The 21,672-nt window shown below is 35.7% G+C and overlaps 1 protein-coding gene across 1 annotated transcript in view; it reads left to right on the forward strand.

Annotated features, from left to right (window-relative positions):
* The window catches only part of mask (multiple ankyrin repeats single KH domain), an 823,307-nt gene that overhangs the window by 298,278 nt on the left and 503,357 nt on the right, over window positions 1–21,672 (forward strand). The window contains 1 exon segment of the mRNA XM_090396371.1: window positions 11,863–13,587. Coding sequence (XP_090252497.1) covers window positions 11,863–13,587 — 1,725 coding nt within the window.

The following is a 21,672-nucleotide window of genomic DNA, read 5'->3' on the forward strand; positions in this document are numbered from 1 at the left end:
CTACCATGACTATGGATGTCTTGTTTTTCCTTAATTGGTTACTGTTCGTACCATATGGTTATTGTATCAGCATGGATTATGGACCCAAGATACTTTCAGTGAGTTTATTATTTTCTTTCTGGGCTATCGAAGTTGGTCTTGTTGCCTAGTATGCATGATAGGTAAGGATTTAACCTGTTTTTAGTAATAATTTTCAACTAACTGCACCAGAATGTTTTCCAGTGAATATTCAAAACTGAGTTATTCAGATTAAGGCAACAGAGTTTTTCCATACTAAAAACTGGCTTTGTCAAAAGAGATGCCAGACAATGACTTCAGACAGCTAGCTGGCTCACGCTTTGATTTTCTTCTTACAGAACACACAAACTGGCCAAAAGAATACATGCAATTAACATTCATAATATGCATTGGCTTTATAGCCTTAGTTGTTTGGCTGCAGTTTGAAAGAAGCTTTGAATAATAGTCAAACCTCCCAAAATTTAGGTTTCGATTGATGTGTTTTGCAGTTACTGTGATGGGAAAAATGATACCATTTTTTTACTTTATGCAATGTAAATTTCCAGTAAATGCAATCTCATTTATGGGATAGATGAAAAGGATTAGAATTCTACATTAAGCTCATTGCACTTTGGGGTGGACAATAAACAAGTGTCTATCCACTGCTTGCCACAGTTTGTTCCATCAGTTATTGGAAGCAGACTTGTTACTTGTTTGTCTCCTGTTAATAAAGTTATGTGCAGACTTTCTCTTAAAAATTATAAGTTTCTTTCCCTGTTAATTATGAATAAAAGGAAAATTGAAAAACAAAGTGACTGCAGTAAAAGAAAATGAAAAGTTATTACTTGACTTGTGAAACTTGAAGTTATTATAGAACACGAAAGTTGTGCAAGCTATGCGAAAATCATAAGTCATCTGGGATACAACAAATCCATGGTATAAACTATTTTGAGCCATAAGAATGAATATATGTAAAGAGAAGTGTCAAGTTTTATGAACTTCTTTTGGTTTACAGAACACCAGAAACAGAACTCTAATAATTATTTGAAATAGAAAGTCTTATATCAATTTGGATGGACGATTGCAACCAAAAAATAATTCCACTACATAAGGACAATATTCATATTAAAGCTATTAACTGAGCTCAAATAAATAAAATATCAAGGGGAGACTGAAACATTCGTTGCTGGTCAGGGTGGTTACATTTCAAAAATTGATCATGACTGCATAATCTTTACATAACAGGAGAAGCTGCTAGTGCTGATGAAGATGCTGCAGCCAAATTCCTTGTAGAATTGCAAAAAAATCATTCAAGATGCTGAATGATGATTGAAAGATATTTAATGTAGATGAAACAGATCTATTGGTAATGGATGCCAACTAAAACTTATTGTCTACAAATGAAACATCAAAAACTAGTATAAATCTCCAAACACCAATTAACTCTTTTATTAGGACATAGTGCTGAAGGTCTTTTTAAATTGAAGCCTGTGCATATACATAATCCTAGAGCTTTAAAAGGATACAACCATCGAACTCTTCCAGACATTTTGTGTTCAAATAAAAAAAAACATGGATGACCAAAGCCTTATTTGATGACTAGTTTATCTTATTTCTGTCCAACAGTTGAAGTCTATTCAAAGAAAAATAATCTTATGTTTAAAGCTCTATTGCTTTTAGATAGCATGCCTGGATATCCTTCTGCACTTGATGAATTATGTGAAAAACATATTCAAGGACTCAAATATTTTGTTTCATCTCTAAGAAAAGAACATTGAGAAAAGTAGGAGTAAGCCAAGAATAAGTGGAAAAAGACTACATTGATCATACATAAAATTCTAGGGCTTTAATGGGATACAGCCATCAAACTCTTTTGCAATCAAATTTTGTACTTTGCATTCAAATAAAAAAAATAATGGATGCCTAAAACCCTATTGGAAGACTAGTTTCTGTCTTATTTCTGTCCAGCAGTTGAAGCCTATTGCAAGAAAAATAATCTTACATTTAAATCACTATTGTTTTTACATAATGTGCTTGGATATCCTTCTACCCTTGGCAACTTAAAGAAAATGTGAAGGCTGTTTTATTGCTGGTGAATATGACTTTATTATTGCAGAAACTCCTTCAAATGCAGAAACAGCATGTGTTTGAAGAAGCTGAAGAAAAAGAACATGAGCCAGATGAAAATATTAGTAAAAGGAGATAATGGTTAAAAAAAATTGGGGAGAAATTTTACATATTGCAGAGAACCTCAAACAAAAGGTAATGGATGTTGATTCTAATATTGAAAGAAGCATGTTGTTTTGACTGGGCCTAGAGAAGCTTGTTGGCTATCAGAAATTCTGTGATGAATAAAGTAAAGTCAACTATCCTCAAATATTTCTGTAACAAATTCTTTCTTCATTGTGTATTTTATGCAATATACATTTACCATATTTTATAAGTTTTGGGAACCATCATATAATTTTAGCATAGTAAGATTCTATTTTTTTTTAACATTCTTTGTCTTTTTAAACAATTCTCCATTTTCGTCTTTTATGGTGCATTAATTTATTCAGTCCTTGGTCATCTCTCTTCTCATTCCTTTTAGACTCATATTATCATCATCAAATTGCTTATATGTGCCATGGGTGTAGACAATCTGTTATCTATCAAGACTCCAACATTATCTGATCTTTTATTTCTTTCTTCTAAGGCACTTTTTACTATATCAATCTACCTACATCTTGGTCTTACTCTGAACGTTTTCCTGCCAACCTGTCAAAGACACTTGTTTTGCCAATCTTTCCTCTTCTTCCATTCTGTTTAAGGGACCATACCATTTGAAAGTTAACACATTCCAGAATGCTAACACTTTCAAATTCTATACTAATCTCATCGGTTTTAATACGATACTGCCATTGATACCATCTGATCACTCCACTAATCTTTCTCAGAACTCTTATATCTGTGGTCTCCAGTCTTTCATCAAGTGTTTTATTTCTAACCCAGCTCTCAGGTCAATTAGTTTTCATCCGTCAGATCCATGACTAATTTCTTTCTTATTCTATATAACTTTATTCAGCTGACTTTTTTTACCATACCAACTATACTATTTCTGTTATATTGTCTATTTCCATATTTAATTTGCCACCTTCACAAAAATTTGGGTGTAAACAGCTGAAATGGTTTAAATGTTCTATAGGTTCACCATACAGGATACAGATGTAATTTTCAATGTTTCTCTCTATTTTCATTGACCCCCCCCCCCCCCCCCAATACCAGTTATTCAATTTTCAATTTAGTCAGAGAATCTTGCAGACTTGTTCTGAATAAATAAAGATAAAAAAAAAATACCAGTGTAGATGATATTCACCCATATCACACAAGTGACTTAACATAAAACCATCTTCTTGTACCTCTTTCATTTCTAACTGCTGACTTCTAGCTTAAATGAAGACTATGTATTGCTTAATGTAACATCATCTTTACACCATATAACTGTAGCATTTTAAAGGACTTTTCTCTTGGTATCTTGTCATATGCTTTTTGCAGATGTACAAACTTAAATACAGATCTTTGTTATATTCTCAAGATTTCTCAAGTATTTATCTGAAAGTGAAAATCTGATCATCACACCCTGTGTTTGGCCTGAATCAAGCTTGTTCTTCACCTAGATTCATAGCTACAATTTTTTCTATCCGTTTCTAAAGTACACTACTTGTATAAATCTTACCAGGAACACTTAGTAGGGAAATACATCTGCAATTCTCACTTTCAGTTTTATTTCCATTTCTATAGACGAGTACTATGAGACCTCTACTTTAATCATTCCGAAATATGACTCTGACCAGTCATTCTGAATTATGCAGGGCAGCTTCTGTAATACTTTTATTCCTCTCTATTTGAGCATTTCTGGTTGAATTTCAACTACTCCAACTGGTTTTCAGATTTTTGATAACTTTTTCTAATTTAAGTATTGATATAAATTCTTGATTGCATTTCTGTTGGGAGTTTCTACCACCATACTAACAGTGCTTTTTCTTTTAGCAATCTTTTAAAGTAATTACTCCAGACATCTAATAGATTTTTATTTGCATGTTTCATGTCAGCTTCATTATCTCTAATTCCTTTTATAGTACTCTTTCCTCTATTTCTAAGCTTTTTCATTACCTCCAGAATACTTTACCACCTTTCTGATATATATTTTCTGTATACTTACCACAGTCTTCCTAGATTTTTGTTTAGCTAGTTTTACGAACTGCATCACTTACTTACATTTCTCTCTGTATTCTCTATGAAAACAAGCTATCTTATTTGCCAGGAACTTTCGATATGCTTTATTCTTTTCTTTCACTGTCTGCTTAACTTCTTGAGTCCACTGTGGAGCTCTGAATTTTCTATCTTCGTAGACAACCTCACCACATGCCTCTCTAGTGAATCAATGTTTTCCTCAAGGTTTTCCAATGAATGTTTGTATATTTGAATCTACAGTTCACATCTACTCAACTTTGATTTCTTTTAAAACTTGATTAAATACTCTTCTTTTTAATTAAATACCCTTCAATTTTATCCCGCTCAAAACTAAATAGTGATCACTTCCTATTTCAAATCTACTGTACACTTTTGTCCTGAACCTTGGGGAAAAACATTGCTATCTACAATAATATAGTAAACAAGATTTCTCTTATTTCTTGCATCTTCTCAATGTGTGAATTTCTGCACATTTTTATGTTGAAACATGGTGTTGTTATTCTGTCATCTCGCTTTTTTTTTTTTTTTTTTTTATTGGAAGTTTTTTCCGCTTGGGTAGACTTAGTTTAATCCTTTATCCAAGTGTAAGCAAACAAAGTTTGTGCCTGAAGTGTCTTCAGGACTGAGTCAACTCATGGTAAAGGTGGACCAAGCTCTCATCACTGTATCACCGCTTCTGGGTCTGACTCCCACTGACGAGACCTCAATAAAGGTCAAAACCGGTCTGGGTAGTGGCCCTTCCCTTAATGCATAGCATTATACATGTTCGCAAGGAGATGTGATTTGCATTATGGGAGATAGTAAGACATGGAGTGATGAGAGCTTGGTCCACCTTTACCACGAGTTGCCTCAGTCCTGAAGATACTTAAGGTGCAAACTTTGTTTGCTTACACTTGGATAAAGGATTAAACTAAATTTATTATAGTCTAACCAAGTGGAAAAAACTTCCATCATCTTTCTGTAAATCCAGAGTTATTTAATAATAAAGTGAGACATCTTTTGACAAAATTGTGTAGGTAAATATGACTTCTTCATTGCTTCTGCCTTAGTATCACCGCTTCTGGGTCTGGGTAGTGGCCCTTCCCTTAATGCATAGCATTATACATGTTCGCAAGGAGATGTGATTTGCATTATGGGAGATAGTAAGACATGGAGTGATGAGAGCTTGGTCCACCTTTACTATGAGTTGCCTCAGTCCTGAAGATACTTCAGGCACAAACTTTGTTTGCTTACACTTGGATAAAGGATTAAACTAAATTTATTATAGTCTTCTGGCTTCTCTATTCCTAACAATTCCTCCATGTTTTCCCTAGTACAACCTTCTGTGGTATCATAGACACAAATACGTCTATGTGTATTAAAGCTTTAATGGAATATTTACAGCACTAGGAAAGGAATAAAAACTAATTTTAATGCTTCCAATATTTCATCTCAGTCACTAAGACATCTTCGGGGATTACAAATAACTTGTAACACACACACAAAGATAATACAATACTAAATGAAATATGTAGATGGCCTAGGATTGTAAAGAAGGACCTCTGACAATTACTGTTTCCCAAATTTTGCTAAGTTTTATACATCCATATTTATTTAAATTTGTTTGATTTCTGAGTAGCACTGCAGATTCTAAAAAGTCTTTCCTTTTTAAATTTACTATGGTGGAGCATGGTGGTTTTCTAGTTTTCTTCCAGAAGATCCTGTGGATTATATTCAATACATGTTCTGCAAGGTCAGATTGACCATAGTTTTGATTGTAGATGTACAATTTCTGTTCTTCTAAACAGATGAACGCTGATCTACCTGTCTGTGCAAAGTAAAGCCCACTGGCAGGAACAGAGTACTTTATATACTCAGACACCGAGAAAGGAGGGAGCTGATCTTTGGTGGTGGAATGGATAAGAGTAGGAAGTTTTCTGTGGGGCTTAAAAGTTGTTCACTTGCTGATCACTTGTTATTTCCAATCTTCTCACTGTGAACATAACATGATTTTTGAGATTTTTCTTTCTGGTTTTATATATGTATGCTGTTCATGTGAATTTATGAATATTGTTATTTTGAAACATGGTTCCATAACATCTAGAGCATGGTTTGAGTAAAAGTAGCAGTTATCATCTACTTTCATTATTAGCTCTGTGCTTATTTCCAAAATTTCCAAAAACATTTCTGTATATTTCTGATTGTTTTCCTAATTTGCCAGTTTAGTCTATAACCTTTAATACGTGCCTCACTCCCTGACTCAGAAAAAATATTTCCTGAACACCTTTTTACAGTTACGGGGTGGGAGGGGGGGGGGGTAGAGGAAGGAAGAACTCACACTTGAGATTTCATTAACTGAACCTTTCTCTGTTAACTTTGTCAGTGCCATAAGCCAGATAACATTATGGTATTTTCATACCATAATCTGTGTATATGTAGTTGTATGCAGTTTATACACAGTACAGTTGGGTCAACTCCAAAATTACTAGCTTCTGTAATATTAACTTCTGCTCTTTAACTTGTTATCCCAGTTAATACCAAGTTGTACTCTATATCACAGGAGAGCAATAATCCTGATATAAAGGGCTTCCAGAAAATTTTTTTCTCAGTTCCATCCATATATATAGACAGATATATAAATAAACTTGCCATCAATATGGTTATATTTGCATGCCTTGGTAGGTCAGGTAGCAAAAGCCCTTGGTTTAAAATACCATGTAAGGCATAGAATGTTTTAACAGCCTCTTTTAAAACATTCTATGCATCCTCTGTTTAACAGCCCTGAAAAGTTTGTACAGCTCCTTGAAGCTTTGTTTTTATTAGGGGTTATGTAATCTTGAAACTAGCCCTAGTAACCAATATTGACCTCTAAGTGGCAGATGTCTTTCATCACCTGGTCGAATACCACCACCTTGCTTATTAGAGATGTGAACGGGCTGCAACATGTTTGTTTGCTAGAGCAGGGGTTCTGGTTTCTGTCCCCCCCCACTCTTCCCATATGCAGTGAGTGACACCCTCAGTGACATACCAATTTCAATGTAGGGGACCAGGACCCTCCCCCATTCATGGGTAGAACAGTAAAAAAAAAGTTCTGTAGGCCAGCCACTGGACACTGGATAGCACATGCAAAGTGAACCGACTAGTAATATATCTGGAGGCTTCCCAATCAGCATGTGTCAAATTCTGCAGCCACATGTATATATTTTGCTGACTCTTGCTGCATGTCCCTCTTCCTCACCAAACACAATGCAACCCCCCCCCCCCAAAAAAAAACAGTGATTTTACTGTGAATCTCAAAAATTCTCCCACAAAAAATAGTTAAAACAACTCATAAAAAACAAAAAAAAAATGCAAAAAACATCAAAAAATCCAATCTAACAACCCACTAACATAATTCTTTCAAAAAAAAAGAAAAAAAAAACACTTCACCAACATTCATTGTCTAAACAGCAATATATATGATGTGCACCTGCCTATAGTCATCTAAATCAGAAGTACTCTTCCTATCAGAACCTTAACAGCCACTGTCCACCTCACCTGCTCAAACTATACATTACACATAGCCCTTTCCACCACAAGGGCAGCACTTGTGGTTTCATCCAAACCATTTGATCTGCTTTGGCTCAAAATGTTTATACCAAACCAACCTGCCTTTTTCATATGCCCTCTCTATTGCTCTCCAAACTCTGTTCTCTCTAACCTCTTCAACTGTCTCTCTTTCTGCAGTTGGAATACCACAATAGTGAGGTCATCCTTCTTGGGGATTTCAGTGTCCACAACTCATATTGGCTCCCCTTCTCCACTTTCACTGATCAAGCAGGCAGGGATTCTGAGGTGTTTGCCATCGACAGTGACCTATCTCAGAGCATCGGTCTTCCTCCCAGAATACCTGACAATCACCGTCAATTTGCTAACATGTTCGACATCTTCCTAACAAGTTCCCCTTACGGGGAACTTGGTAATTTGGACCACAACGTTTCTTTTGTCACCGAACAACCTCCACACACCTTTGACACTACAAGGATGCCAACTGCGAAGACCTTTGCGATTGCTGTTGCTCCTTTCCATGGTCCGACTACTACTGCAGTTCTTCTGATCCAAACACCTGCTTAGACCAAATAACAGACATCATCCTCACAGGAATGAAGGCTTTCACCTCTTATTCCACTCCAAATTCTCAGCCACCATTGAAGCCTTGATTCTGAAAAAAGTGGGCCAATGGTGTTTAAAAAAAAAAAAAAAAAAAAAAAAAAAAAAAAAAAAAAAAAAAAACTGCTTGCGAATGCCTCAAAATCAAAACTCCATCTGCCCACTCTGCCTATACAGCAGCTCACAACCATTGTAAAAGAATCATTACCAAGTCCAAGTTAGACTTTGTAAGGGCTGCAAACTTGCCTCCTCTCCAAATGTCAAGTGCTTCTTCTGGTCACTTTCCAAGTCTGTTGGTTGCTACTTCTGCCCACCCAGGTTTCCACCACTCTTACAACGAGATGGTAATACTGTACTTACCTCACCTCAAGTCAGGGCCAACTTACCAGCATCACTCTTATCTTCAAATTCCTGCATTGATGACCTGGGCAAAGTTTCCCCCACACCACCAAGAATAGCTCCCTTCATGTCGCCTTTCATTTTCTTCTGATGAAAAGAAATCTGAAAAATGCTCAATAACCTGAACACAAAACACAAACAAGGTATCTGGTCCTGATGGTATCCCATCTACTGTGTTAAAAAATTGAACTGAAACCTATCCTGTGTCACCTCTTCAATCAGCCCTATTGAACTGACATCTACCCAACAACGTGGAATCAGGTCTACATCCAACCCATCCCAAAGAAAGGTGATAAAGATCGACCAATGAACTAAATCAGTCATACCAACTGATTAGTTGGTATGACTGATTAGTCATACCAACTAATCAGTGACCAGCAGTATGGATTCTGCCACTCATGATCTACAGCTGATCTTCTTGTTTTCAACACCCACTACTCGACTCATGCCATGGGGAAGTTTGGAGAAACTCGACATTTCAAAGGCATTTGATTAGGTTTGGCACAGAAGCCTACTTAACAAATTGCTATCCCGTGGTCTGCCTTCCTCACACTGCAACCGAATTGCCAATTTTCTCGCTGGTTCCTCACTATGTGTCATGGTGGATGGTTAACTCTCCTCAGATTTTCCCCAAAACGCTGATGTACCTCTGGGTTCAGTTCTTTCACCCTCTCTTCCTTTTGTATATAAGTGACTTGCTCTCACACTCTTCTAATCCTATCCATAGCTCTGCTAATGACAGTATGGTTTTTCCTTTCCTCCATTCCTCCTTTTCATTCAACAAACCTTGTAGTGCTTCAGTATTGGAATGCTCAAGATCTACCATGACCAATGACACGAACTGTGATCTTCTAGCTATATCCAAGTGGGGCAAAGATGGCATTGTAAATTTCAATGCCTCAAAAATTCACTTCTGTCTGATCTTTTGCAAGAAAGAGCTCGCATCCTCCGCCTTGCCTTCAGTGATACTGAGATATCCAAACACGATCAGATTTTTCTTCTTGAACTAACCTGCATCTCCAATCTTTCCTGGCACAACCATATTTCAACAGCTGCCAAAAAACTTGGTGTACTTTTTTGCACAAGTCACTACTTCACACCTTCATGGCTGCTAACTGTAAACAAAGTCCAAATCTGCCCAACCATGGATTATTGCTCCTATGTTTGGAGTGGAGCACTAAAATCATCTCTAAGATTGCTTGATTCTATCCAGAAGAGGGAAATCCAGCTAATTAATGATCTCCTCTCTCACAGACATTCAGTTTCTGCCTTGTGTCTCTTCTACAGATGCTCTCAGGGGCAGTGCTCTACTGAATTGGTTACTATTATACCTCCACTTTCCTCCATAAACATTAAAACAAGATCCACTGCTAACCAACACCCATTTACAGTCCATCTTGAAACTCACCAAATCCACTTCACTGCCTCCTCCTTCATCTCATTTACTTGTGTCCTTTGGAACAATCTCCATCACTCTGCCTTCACCAAAGATTACAACCCTCAGTTATGCAAGCAAAATTTAAACAGGTTTATCCTTCCTTCTATTTTTCTTGCCTACACATCATTAATGTGTTATAGGTCTCATGGCCTTTCGTGTGTGAATAAAATTGAAAGAAGAAGGAAAAAAAAAAAAAAAAAAAAAAAAAAAAAACCAGAATGGTAGTCTTGCACATATCATTGCCTTTGTTCTATGCTAGACCGGATGCTTTACTGGGTGGGGGAGAGTGGGGGGGTTCGACCACAGTTTGCAGTGAAAGAAAAACATTTCTCCGGTTTCTATGTGAGAATGATCAAGTTATTTTCACTTTAAAAGCATTTTGAATGTTTCTTGCATTGCAATGGATATGCAGGATATCCTGTAATCTTGGACGAGAATATAAGGCTTCTGTCCTGTTATTCTATGCATGGCATAAAAAATTAAGCAGGAGCAGAAAATTTATGTTTCTGTCCTGGTATGATACACAAAAATTCTGTTGCTAATTCTATAATCTGCCAATTTGAGAGATATTCACTCATGGGCAAGTAAGTTCCCCCTCCCTTTGGGATGGAACTCGTTAATCTTTAAATTGAGCAGAACTATCATAATGCTTACAAATAAAAATGAGTTAGGTGTTGGGGGAGAAGATGTTAAAACTAAATATCTGCTGCTTACTACTACTTTTGGGGAATGAAAAGGCATTTGAAGAGTTCAAGTCCTATTGTTGTCATGAAAGCATGTAGAGCTCTGTTTCCATTAGTTTTTGTGGTGACATTAGTGAGTGAGCTTGAGAGTTACATAGTTCAGAACTCTTCTCAAGAAACCAAATATATTTTTCAATCCTCTTCAGGTCTACAGTAAGCAGGCTGGCAAATTATAATAAGCAAGAAATTAGATTCTTGTTTTATATCTTCATATAATCATAAGTCGTTTCCTATTGTTGTCAAGACACTTCACATACAGACTTTATTTGCTTATGCTTGGATATAGAATTAAAATAAGCATATAACTATAATTATAAAAATTGTAAGAGTATAATTTCTTTGTTATAATTTACTTCATAACCAAGCATATATTTTACCATTAGGGTAGCAATCTTATGGTAATGACAGATAAGGTTGCATAGGCTTTTGTGGAATTAGGACATGCTAGGAATGTGCTGCTGGTTTCTTCCACATGAAAAAAAAAAAAAAAAAAATATATATATATATATATATATATATATATATATATATATGGGATAGAAATAATTTGACTATTGAACTAATTTAGTGAAAATTCTTATTTCACATCATCAGCAGAAATATGTGAATAAACTAACAACCACATTATAACAGGTAACATACATTTTTGAAAACAAGAATTTGTTATTCTTGTTTTCTAAATTTCATTATGTACATTACTAGGTTTTTTCATCTTTGTTTTTTACACCATGTGCATACCATTTTTTACATTGTATATTCATGTCACATCAGGACCAGAAGCCAAAGCCATGGTTTGTATAACAAAGTAGAAATACTATTCAATTAATCATGTTCGAAAACCAGGTGTGGGTGGGGAAAATATATTCCTTTTTTTATGAATGTATGATGTTATCCCATTATACCTTGTTTTTGTTTCTTTCCTAGTGCCAAGGATTCAGGAATTCTTGCAGGTGCAGGAGGCCTTACCAAGTAGTTCACAATCTTCTGTGAAACAGAACATACAAAAATCTCTACAACGTAAAAATATCCTAGTTAAATCCGTTGAGGCCCCCTCCTCCTCGTCTGGTGAAAGTCAGCATCGTCTCCACTTTAGGAGCAAGAGCAATGCCGCTGCTCAGGCTAATTCCATAAGTATTCAAACTGAGACTAGTAGTCAGAAATGTCTAAATGTAAATAGTGAAGTTGTATGTGTTGGAGGAGGAGGGGGCATTGAATCAGATGATAAGGAAATGAAACCCAGTGAAAGACTAGAAGCCTGCATTAACAGTATGATGAAAAAAGCTGAATTATTACACCCAACTCCTGAAGAACAGATTTTACAAAAACAGCAGATTTTAGAAGAACTGCAAAGAGTTGAAAGGGAACTCCAAGAGAAAGCACAAGCACAACTTTTGCTTACAGCACAACATCAACAGCAGCATCATCATCATTTACAAGGATTAGGAACAGTAGCTACAGCAAGTCCTACTATTGCAGCAGTAACAAATAATGTTGCTGCTACATTTCCTCCAATTACAACAGGGCATGGGCAGCAACTTCTTTTAAATAGTGCAACCATCTTAGATGTTGGATCTTTACCGTCTACTGTAGTACCTGACTTATCAAGTGTTACCGGACATTTGGGACTGAACCTTAGAACAACTGCATCAGCAGCCCATTTAACTGCCCCACCTGTTGCTGTTCAAACACTTCAATCCCAACAGCTTTATCAACAACCAAAATCTGGACTACAAGTAACTTCAAGTACTACTGTTCTTGGTGATCAGCACATTAAGGGAAGGCCCAATAAACAAGCCACAAAACTGTCTAAAACATCGCTTAAACAACAACAGCAGCAACAGCAAATGCATCTTCAAAATCAGCAGCAAATTCTTAATAAAGGACAGGCACAGAGTCATTTAGAAGAAGTTGAAAAATTGAATTTGAGGAATGTTGTTTTATCTGAACAGCAACAACTTTTGCATCAACAGCATCAACAGCAGTTTGTTCTCTCGGAATTTACTCAAAATTTGACTGTGCGAGCCAGTAGTCATCTAACAGAAGGAGCTGCAGATGCTTTAGCGTTAATGCAAGCTGCAGGTGGAATAAAACTCACAACAGATACAACCCAAACACATGCCATCCCTATTTTGGATCCAGTGGTAGTTGGTCAGGCTCTTATTCAGCAACAGTTACAACAGCAACACCTTCAGCAGCAACAACAACAGCAGCAGTTAACACAAACAGTTCAACAAGAGACAAAGAGACAGCATCAAGAGAAAATATCAAAATCTCAGAAGAGCAAAAATTTAAAGACGCAGCAGTTATCTCAACCATTGAATATTCTTAATACTAATCAGCCGCAGTTACAGTCATTAGTTACTCAACCCCAACATGTTATCAAGCCTCAACTAACTTCAACATGCACAGATAGTTGTACATTAGTTGGCAACATTCCTCTTGATGCAGCTGGTGTTCTTACACTTGGGGGTATGACTGGGCAAGCATTTCCTGTATCTTTGGCAGTTTCTCCAGTCTCTATCCCATCACCAGTCACTATTGCTGCTAGTTGTGGTGCAAGTTTTAGTCATAATATTGCGTTAGAAGATGGATTAATGGTTGCTGCTCCTGCAAGGACATTACATGAAACACTGGGTGACATTATGACAGGTGAGTGAGACCCATTTAGGTATCTTATATTTGTAGTGTTTTTTATTACAGTAAAAGTAAATTTGCTTTTTGATTTGTAGAAATAAACATTTAATATTTGCATATTTTCCAGATGTCAAAAGTTATTTCACTTAAAAGGTATTTCAAAAATAAATAATTGTATTCTCCCTTCTCATTTTGAGTTATACAGAATAAAAATGTATATTTTAGAATGGAAAACACTTTTGCATGTTTCTATCACTGCTATACTAATCAGTGATAGAAACATGCAAAAATTTTGCAGTGTTTGTATCTGTATTATGCTTTATATGATTCTATTTTTAAGTTCTGTCAGTATGGTGTATGTTGTTTGAAAGGCACTACTTCTTTATATACTGAGAAAGTGAAGTTAGTCTTAATCATATCATGGTCTTAATCAGTGATTAATCATATCAAATCATAACTGAGGGTACATGTCAAACTCCTGATATGTATCCTCCGAATAGTGTACTGGATGTTTTCTTCTCTTCTTTCTCAGCCTTTTCAATTCACTGCTGAATGAAGGCCTCCCTTATGATCTTCCAATTTTCCCCAGTCCTCTGTACCCGCCATCCATCTCTTTGCAGTCAAATTTTCTATTTTATCTGCCCATCTTGTTTGTGGCAGTCCTTGATATGATAGTTCTATATGAAAAAGTTAATTGCTAACAACAATTTTCTACCAAATTAATCTTATCTGTGAAGGATGTCAATATTTTCATGTCTTATGTTTTTGTCTTCTCAATCACAGTATCAATCTACCTAAGTCTTGTTCTTCCTCTGGGTTTTTTTCCTGTCATTTTGGCAAAAAATAATCATTTTGCTAATCTTTCTAATCTGTTTAAGTGACCATACCACACGACATTAGCTCTGCTGCTCACACCTTCCTGAATACTTACAACAGTTTCTTTCCTAATAGCTCCATTTTTAATATGATGCCATCTGGTCACTCACATATATGAGAGCATCTTTGACCTCCAATATTTAGTCAAGTGTTTTTATTTCTAACCCAGCTCCTAGATCTATAAGCTAAAATTGATTACACTACTGTTGTGTATACAGCTAGTTAAGTATTTGGACTAAGTTTTCTCTTATTCCATATAAATTTATTCAGTTGACTTCCTACCATACCAGCTTTTTTAATTCTGTTGTCTATTTCCATATTTAATTTGCCATCTTCACTAAAAATCATGCCTAAACAGCTGAAATGTTTTTCTTGCTTTATGGGTTCTCCATTCAGGATGCAGTTGATATTTTTGATGTTTCAGCCTGTTTTCATTGTCTTTTTTTTTTTTTTTTGCTGATGTTCATACCAAATTTATTACAGCACTTATTTGATTTAGACAAGAAATCATCAGACTTGTACTGAGCTTATTTAGTAGTATAACATCATTTGCTTAAAACATCTCCAATTTTGATATCAGGTGTACCACTTGACTACTGTCTGGAACGGTTGAACTTGCAGTAGTGGTTTCAATTTTCACAGGTTGTTAAACTTTTTAATGTGCTTTTTTTTTTTTTTTTTTTGGAATTCTTTCTGTGCGAAGCTTCTGAGATGTCCCTGGAATGGACCAAACTTGAACCCTGAACCATTTTCCCTGAACTTTGGTCCATTCTCTTGGACATCTCAGAAGCTTCCACTCAGAAAGAATTCCAAAAAATAAGCACATAAAAAAGTTTAACAACCTGTGTAAATCGAAACCACTACCACAAGTTCAACTGCTTTAGACAGTAGTCAGTTTATCATCAAAAAGACTCAATGAAGATGCCATCATTTCCTAAGTCTGTAGATTGTAGAAATAAACCAACATAACAAGGTGGACTCAGCTGTATGTATCCATTAGCGCTGTTTAAACTTTGCAAAATTTTTTTTGTTCTTAGCATAGCCAGCAGGAAATGTTCCTGATATTGATCAAGTATATTTTTTATGGAACATTTCTCAGTGATGACTAATGATTTCAGATACAGTGGACAAATATGTAAACATTTTGTGCTGTTCAATGTTGGGGTGTATATATCCTCATTGTCAACTTTTTGCTATTGCTTTTTTGGGCTGTAGCTCATTCCATATTCACTGGCATCGTAAATACACATGCTATATTGATCTGCTCCAACAACTAAAGGCACAGGCTGACAAATATTCATAGTTCATGAAAGTATCCAAATGTTTGCAGAAATTTGGCCAGCAGAGGTTGAAATTTTGTCAAAAAATAATTATTTAAACTTCAAGGATAGTGGATAGTTTATGTGAAGTTTTTTTTAGCATAACGTATTTATGGGGCTTTTGTTGGAACTTTTTATTTTGTTATAGTGAGTTTCTCAGCTGTAGTGCTCCTCTGGTGGTCAAGGAGTATACTTATCAAAATCTTTTAAGGTGAAATAATACTTTCATTATTCCTGCAAGTTTAATGTTCCTTTAAACACAGTTATTTAATGTAATAAATCATCTGCCTTGGCAGTGTGGCCCCTAAAGTATCTGCCGTTACCTGAAAGTGATACCAGGTGTAACTCTGCTTTATAATTTTTAATCTAGCCTGGTTGGCCAAGTGGATTGCATACCCACTTTCCAACCAACAGGTTGTGGATTTGAATCCCACTTTGACATATATGGATGTTTGTAAAAGTCTGCTCTAGATGAGCATGATTGTTCTTTGAGCTTATAGGGCTTGTCTTGATTGTTTAAAATAAAAAAATAAATAAACTTAATTAATTTAGGTCTATTAAACCCTCTACATGAGATTTTCTCATATAATCTTTTTAACACCAGTCAATCAACTTTGATTTAAGTTTTTTTTTTTTTTGGATGGTTTAGACTTTCTCTTTTAAAGAAAATTTCCATCATGGATTATATGTTTAATTTTGATAAAAGTCTTCATAATGTACCTTATCCTGTTATGAGTAGAATCTGGTTTGAAACTGCAGATGTTCTAATTTGATGAATTGGAATGTAAGCCATGATAAATAAACTAATTATTACATAATTAAAATCCATATCAAGTTTAATGGACATGTTCTATTCAGATTGTATACCTGCTCAGCTCAGTTTTGATAAAAAAATTAAGCATAACAATGATCATTGAGATCTGATAATATGCATGCTATGATTGAAGCACAATAAAATGAGTTGTTTCAGTGAGCTTGTGCTTTCATTGCATAAACCAATCTGCATATGGATACATCTTTAGAGATTGTATATACAGTTGCATGTAAATAAACTTAGTAATTTTTAGTCAAAGTGCAGTCTTGGCACAAGGAAATAATAAGATTAGAGCTCATCATGATACATCTTCTAGGTTGTATGTAATTGATGAATCAAGCCTTGCCAAAAATTCAGAAAGAAAACATTTCTGTAATATCTGTAGTGTATCACATTGGCTGTCCAATTTATAACTTTCAGAACAGTTGAATAAAATTTTCTTTCAAATTTCCAGTAGGAAATCCTTTAGCATATGTTAAAAACTGTGAAGATTTAAAAAATATAAAATCAAGATTTCTGTGATTATATTATTACCAACTATCCTTTTAATAAGTTTTTATGAAGTTTTATTTTTACAAATATCTTTAGAATTATCCCTCTCACAGGTATATTGGAGTTAATTTGGAATGCTTTTCCTCTGGATGTAAAATTATTTGATTTTTGTTGTGAATGCAGGGAGAGCTGTGAGGGTATTTTCTTTCCACAATAGACTATACAAACAAATTGAGAGAACTACCATAAGTTGGGATGTCTTCCCTACTTCAGAAAATTATCACATGGAACATTACCAACAGCATATACTTGCTATCCTCTCCTCTTAACCTTCTCTGTGTCTTTGATATGTTGAGGACATTTTAACAGTCTGGGACCCCTCTTAATCTGGGCTGATAGTTTTCTTCAAAAAATTCTCTCCACCCAAGAAATAAATCTACTCTAGAAAATAGAAGATGGTAAGAGTCTTCCATTCTGAGATGCTCTCATCTAGTGCAGTGTACATTCTTTATGCTCTGCAGATTCAATAGAACTTTTATTACAGATACTTTCATATCTAATGTTTACAGCTCCTGGTATCATTGCATAATTCATAGACAACTATGGCATTAGCCCTAGTCCTCAAAAAGAAATTTCTAGATTCTCTTTTCTATGTCTAAAGTTTGTCTGATAAATACCACAAATATGGCCAATAAACATTCAAGTCTTCTTTCATCTGAATTTCAAATTATGCTTGTTCTTGATAAATTTCCTTCTCTTTCTTATCCAGGTATACACAGAATTCCTTGCTTACATGATTTTTCACATTATGGACAGGTGCATAGCTTTGTACCTATGTTTTGAAGAGCTGTATCCAGTTCTGTAGTTATGATGAATTAGGACTCACCAGTCATTTTCTCCAAACACACACAAGGTTCAATAAAAAATAACTAAAATGTTGCATCAAAGCTTTTTTGCTGGAAGGATTTATAAAGAAATCTGCGAGTTTCAACATCATCAACCAAACTTTCATAGGAAATATAGTCTGATTTTTAGTTTTTTGACAATTAACTTGCTTAATTCTTTTACTCAAATCATTCCTTGTGAAGAATGTAAATCTTATATCCAGTGTTGATCCTGAACATTCTGGTGGTCTACAGAACATGCCACCTAGACTAAACATAGAATTCTGTGTGTGAGGGGGGGAGGACTTTTACATGAAAGTAGATACTTTATAAAGGTTATATAGTGAGAACTGTGAGGGTTTTCACTCCATTCTGTAACAACTCACTGTGCCACCTAAGGAAATTTAACAATCGATCAGCTATCTACATACGGTTATTCAGTGCGCATAGAGCAGAATATGCTGATTTCCATCCCATCTGTGCTGATGGTTAAAGAACTCAGAGCTATTAGTTTTTTTTCTGCTGCATTTCCTGACATTAAGATAGTCAGATTCTACAGTCAAATCCCATTTGGTTATAGTAATGATATACGAAAGTTACATGCATTTCAGCTTACACTAGTGTATATAAAGAAAGCTGCTACCATAAGTGTATGCTTCATGCAGATGTATTGAGTTCTTTACAAGCCATCTTCTCTCCTATGTACAATCCACATCTAGTGCTTTGCAGGTTTACCAGTTGCTGTTTAAAATGAAGATGCCTATTTTCATTGTTTGGTTATGCTGTGTTCCTAGCCACATTGGAATCGAGGGAAATGAGGCAACATCTGTAGCAGCTTATACATGCTGTTTGTCAATCTTATATATTGACTATGGACAGTTTATAATTTCATAATTAATTATCCGATGGTGGTCATCATGACAGGAAGCACTAACAAAGAACTTATGAACTTAAACCAGAAATTAAGCATTGGTAGTCAAGGCAACACAGAAATAGTACTGAGGAGGTTGCTTTTGCTAGACTCCACGTAGGTCATAGTTATTGTACACATTCTTATTTATTGAGCACTGATAACGTGCCTATGTGTGGACAATGCAACATATGTCTCACCATTTGCCATGTTCTGGTGAAGTGCTAGTGCTTCACTCAAGAGAGAGAGATGAATTTTTTACTACTCTTGCTGAGCCATACACACTCAGGCTGTTCTTAAGGTCAATAAACTGCATGAAGATTTTTTATGTGTTTATAAAGAATTAATTTATACAGACATGTTTGATTATAAATTCTGTTCATACATAGATACCGCTTTGCTTACCTTAATTTTAAAAATTTTGCTACTTTTTTGTATGTAACATTATTTACTCATTTATAGCTTATACTGTTTATTTTTACCTTGAGTACTGCTATCACATTTGGTTTGGGACATTATGACCTTTGCTGTCCTAGCACCAGTAAACCTAATCAGCCAAACAACCAGTATTCAAGGACTGCACCAGAACTTCTGCTATTCAAGAAACTTTAACAAAAATCTTTTTTCTTCCTAACATACTGATCCGCACTTAGTGTTATGGGGTTTATGATCTTTCTCTCTCTCTCTCTCTCTCTCTGTGACTTCTACATATAATATGTTGGAATTGAGCACCGATTATAGTGGGGACCTGTACTCTTGTTTAGATTGTTACTGCAGACACCATATAATATTGCACTGTAGCAAATGTATTCAGTAGAATAAATTAATGAAAAGTCTAAAGCAAAGCTGCATTGTAAAAGCTGGATGGGAAGAAAAAAGAAAATATTTTGTGTTGTGTTGGGTCCCTATGTGTTTGTTATAGTGAGGATCGACTGTAATTACAACAAATGCTGCCTTTCTTTAAACAGGAAGACAAATATTGAAGCATTTTTGTATATATTTTGGTTTTATGCATATTGAGTAAGAGTAAACTGATTTCTGTTAGGGAATATGCGTGGATAGCCTTATTCTGTTAGGGAAGTTTTGGAAAGAGGTCTAGATTTGGAATAAGTTTACATTCTTGGTGGTCTTTTCAGTAAGAGAAGCAATAATAGCAGGAGATTAGTTGCACAGAAGTAAAGAGATGGTAATTAAGATTTGCTTTTTGCCAGAGTAACCACTTCTAGTTTCCCAGGGGCAAAAATTAAAAATATGACAAACATAATTCAAAACCAAAAAAGAAAAGTAAATGAGATGGTAGTTTAGTTCTGGTAGGTACTGATAATTTAACTAGTGACAAATATAGTATGAGAGAAGATATGAAAGGTCTGTTGGAAGATGCAAGAAAGAAATGTGAGAGAGCAAAAATTGTGGGATTACTACCCAAATATGACAGTACTGAGTTAAGGATTCTAGTAGCAAGGCTTATACGTTGGTCATACATGACTCGTAATTAGTTTACAGAATTAACAACGCATATAAAGTATATTAAATAAGGTAACTTTAACGAATAACTTCTATATTTCGGCAACATCACGTTGCCATCTTCAGGAACATAAAGATATGGTATGTGCACACAGGCGCTAACAAAAGCAAATGAGGTAGAAAGCAAGAAACTAATATTGTTCCTAAAGTCCTAATGGTGCCCTCTGGCAGGCTAATTTGTCTTGGCAGTTGGGCTGAAGTTCTCATAATGTAAGTCTCCCAAATTTGGGTAGTTTCATGCACCCAAATTTGTTGAGGTTAGGAATGTTTTTCAGAGCTGCTGATGATTCCTTGAATAATCTTTCATATTTAAACTTGCTGCAGTGTATTATTTTTGTTTTCTTCCAACGAATTCTATGGTGGGTATCTAAGGCATGGTCTGCCAGCCCAGAGCGGCTGTACTATGGTGAAACCGGATGTAGTCTTTGTGTTCTGAAATCCTGATATTTGCTGTTCTGCTTGTTTGGCCAAAGTAGGACAATTTGCAGCTGCAAGGGACCTGGTATACACCAGGTAGGTCTAGGGGAAGTGGTTGGTCTTTGGTAGAGCGGATAAGGGATGCCAACTTTTTATATGGTCTGTAACAAGAAGTAAGGTCATATTTTTTGAGGATATTGGTTATTTTCTCAGAAGTACCCTGGATGTAGGGGATGGTGATAGATTTGGTGTAATCTTTGTGTGTTTGGGGGGGGGGGGGTTACTGGTTTTAGTATTTTTTGCGGGGGGGGGGGGTTATAGCCATTGGCTAAGAAAGTGTTGAGGATGTGGTTTAGTTCAGTAGTTAGGGCCTTGTCATCTGAACAGATTAATTTTGCCCTGTTATATAGTGTTTTTATAACCCCATATTGTTGTGAGGGGGAGGGGGGGTGGAATTGCTGGTGAATGTATGGATGGGTTTTCTGTAAACAGAGAAAACCAAAGATCCATCAAGCTGGCGAGTGATTAAAGTGTGTAGGAAGGGGAGGGTGTTGTTTTCCTCTTTTTCTAAGGTGAACTGGACTCTGCAGTATTGGTTGTTTAAGTGTGTTAGGAAGGAGTGGAGTGTGTTTGAGCCATGTAGCCAAATAGCGAACACATCATCCACGTAATGAAGCCAAATAGTGGGTTTTTGTGGGGCAGAGTTTAAGGCTTTCTCTTCAAAGGTCTACATAAAGAAATTTGCCAAGGGTGGGGGAAGTGGTGAACCCATGGCTGTCCCCTCTATCTGTTTGTAGAACTTTCTTTCCCAAACGAAATAGCCTGAGTTCATTGTGAAATGAAATAGGGCTGAGATATCGGGAG

Source organism: Typopeltis vanoorti, chromosome 8 (genome assembly GCF_054136105.1).
Source record: "Typopeltis vanoorti isolate ZY-2024b chromosome 8, IOZ_Tvanoo_1.0, whole genome shotgun sequence".
NCBI classification, from domain to species: Eukaryota; Metazoa; Arthropoda; class Arachnida; order Uropygi; family Thelyphonidae; genus Typopeltis; species Typopeltis vanoorti.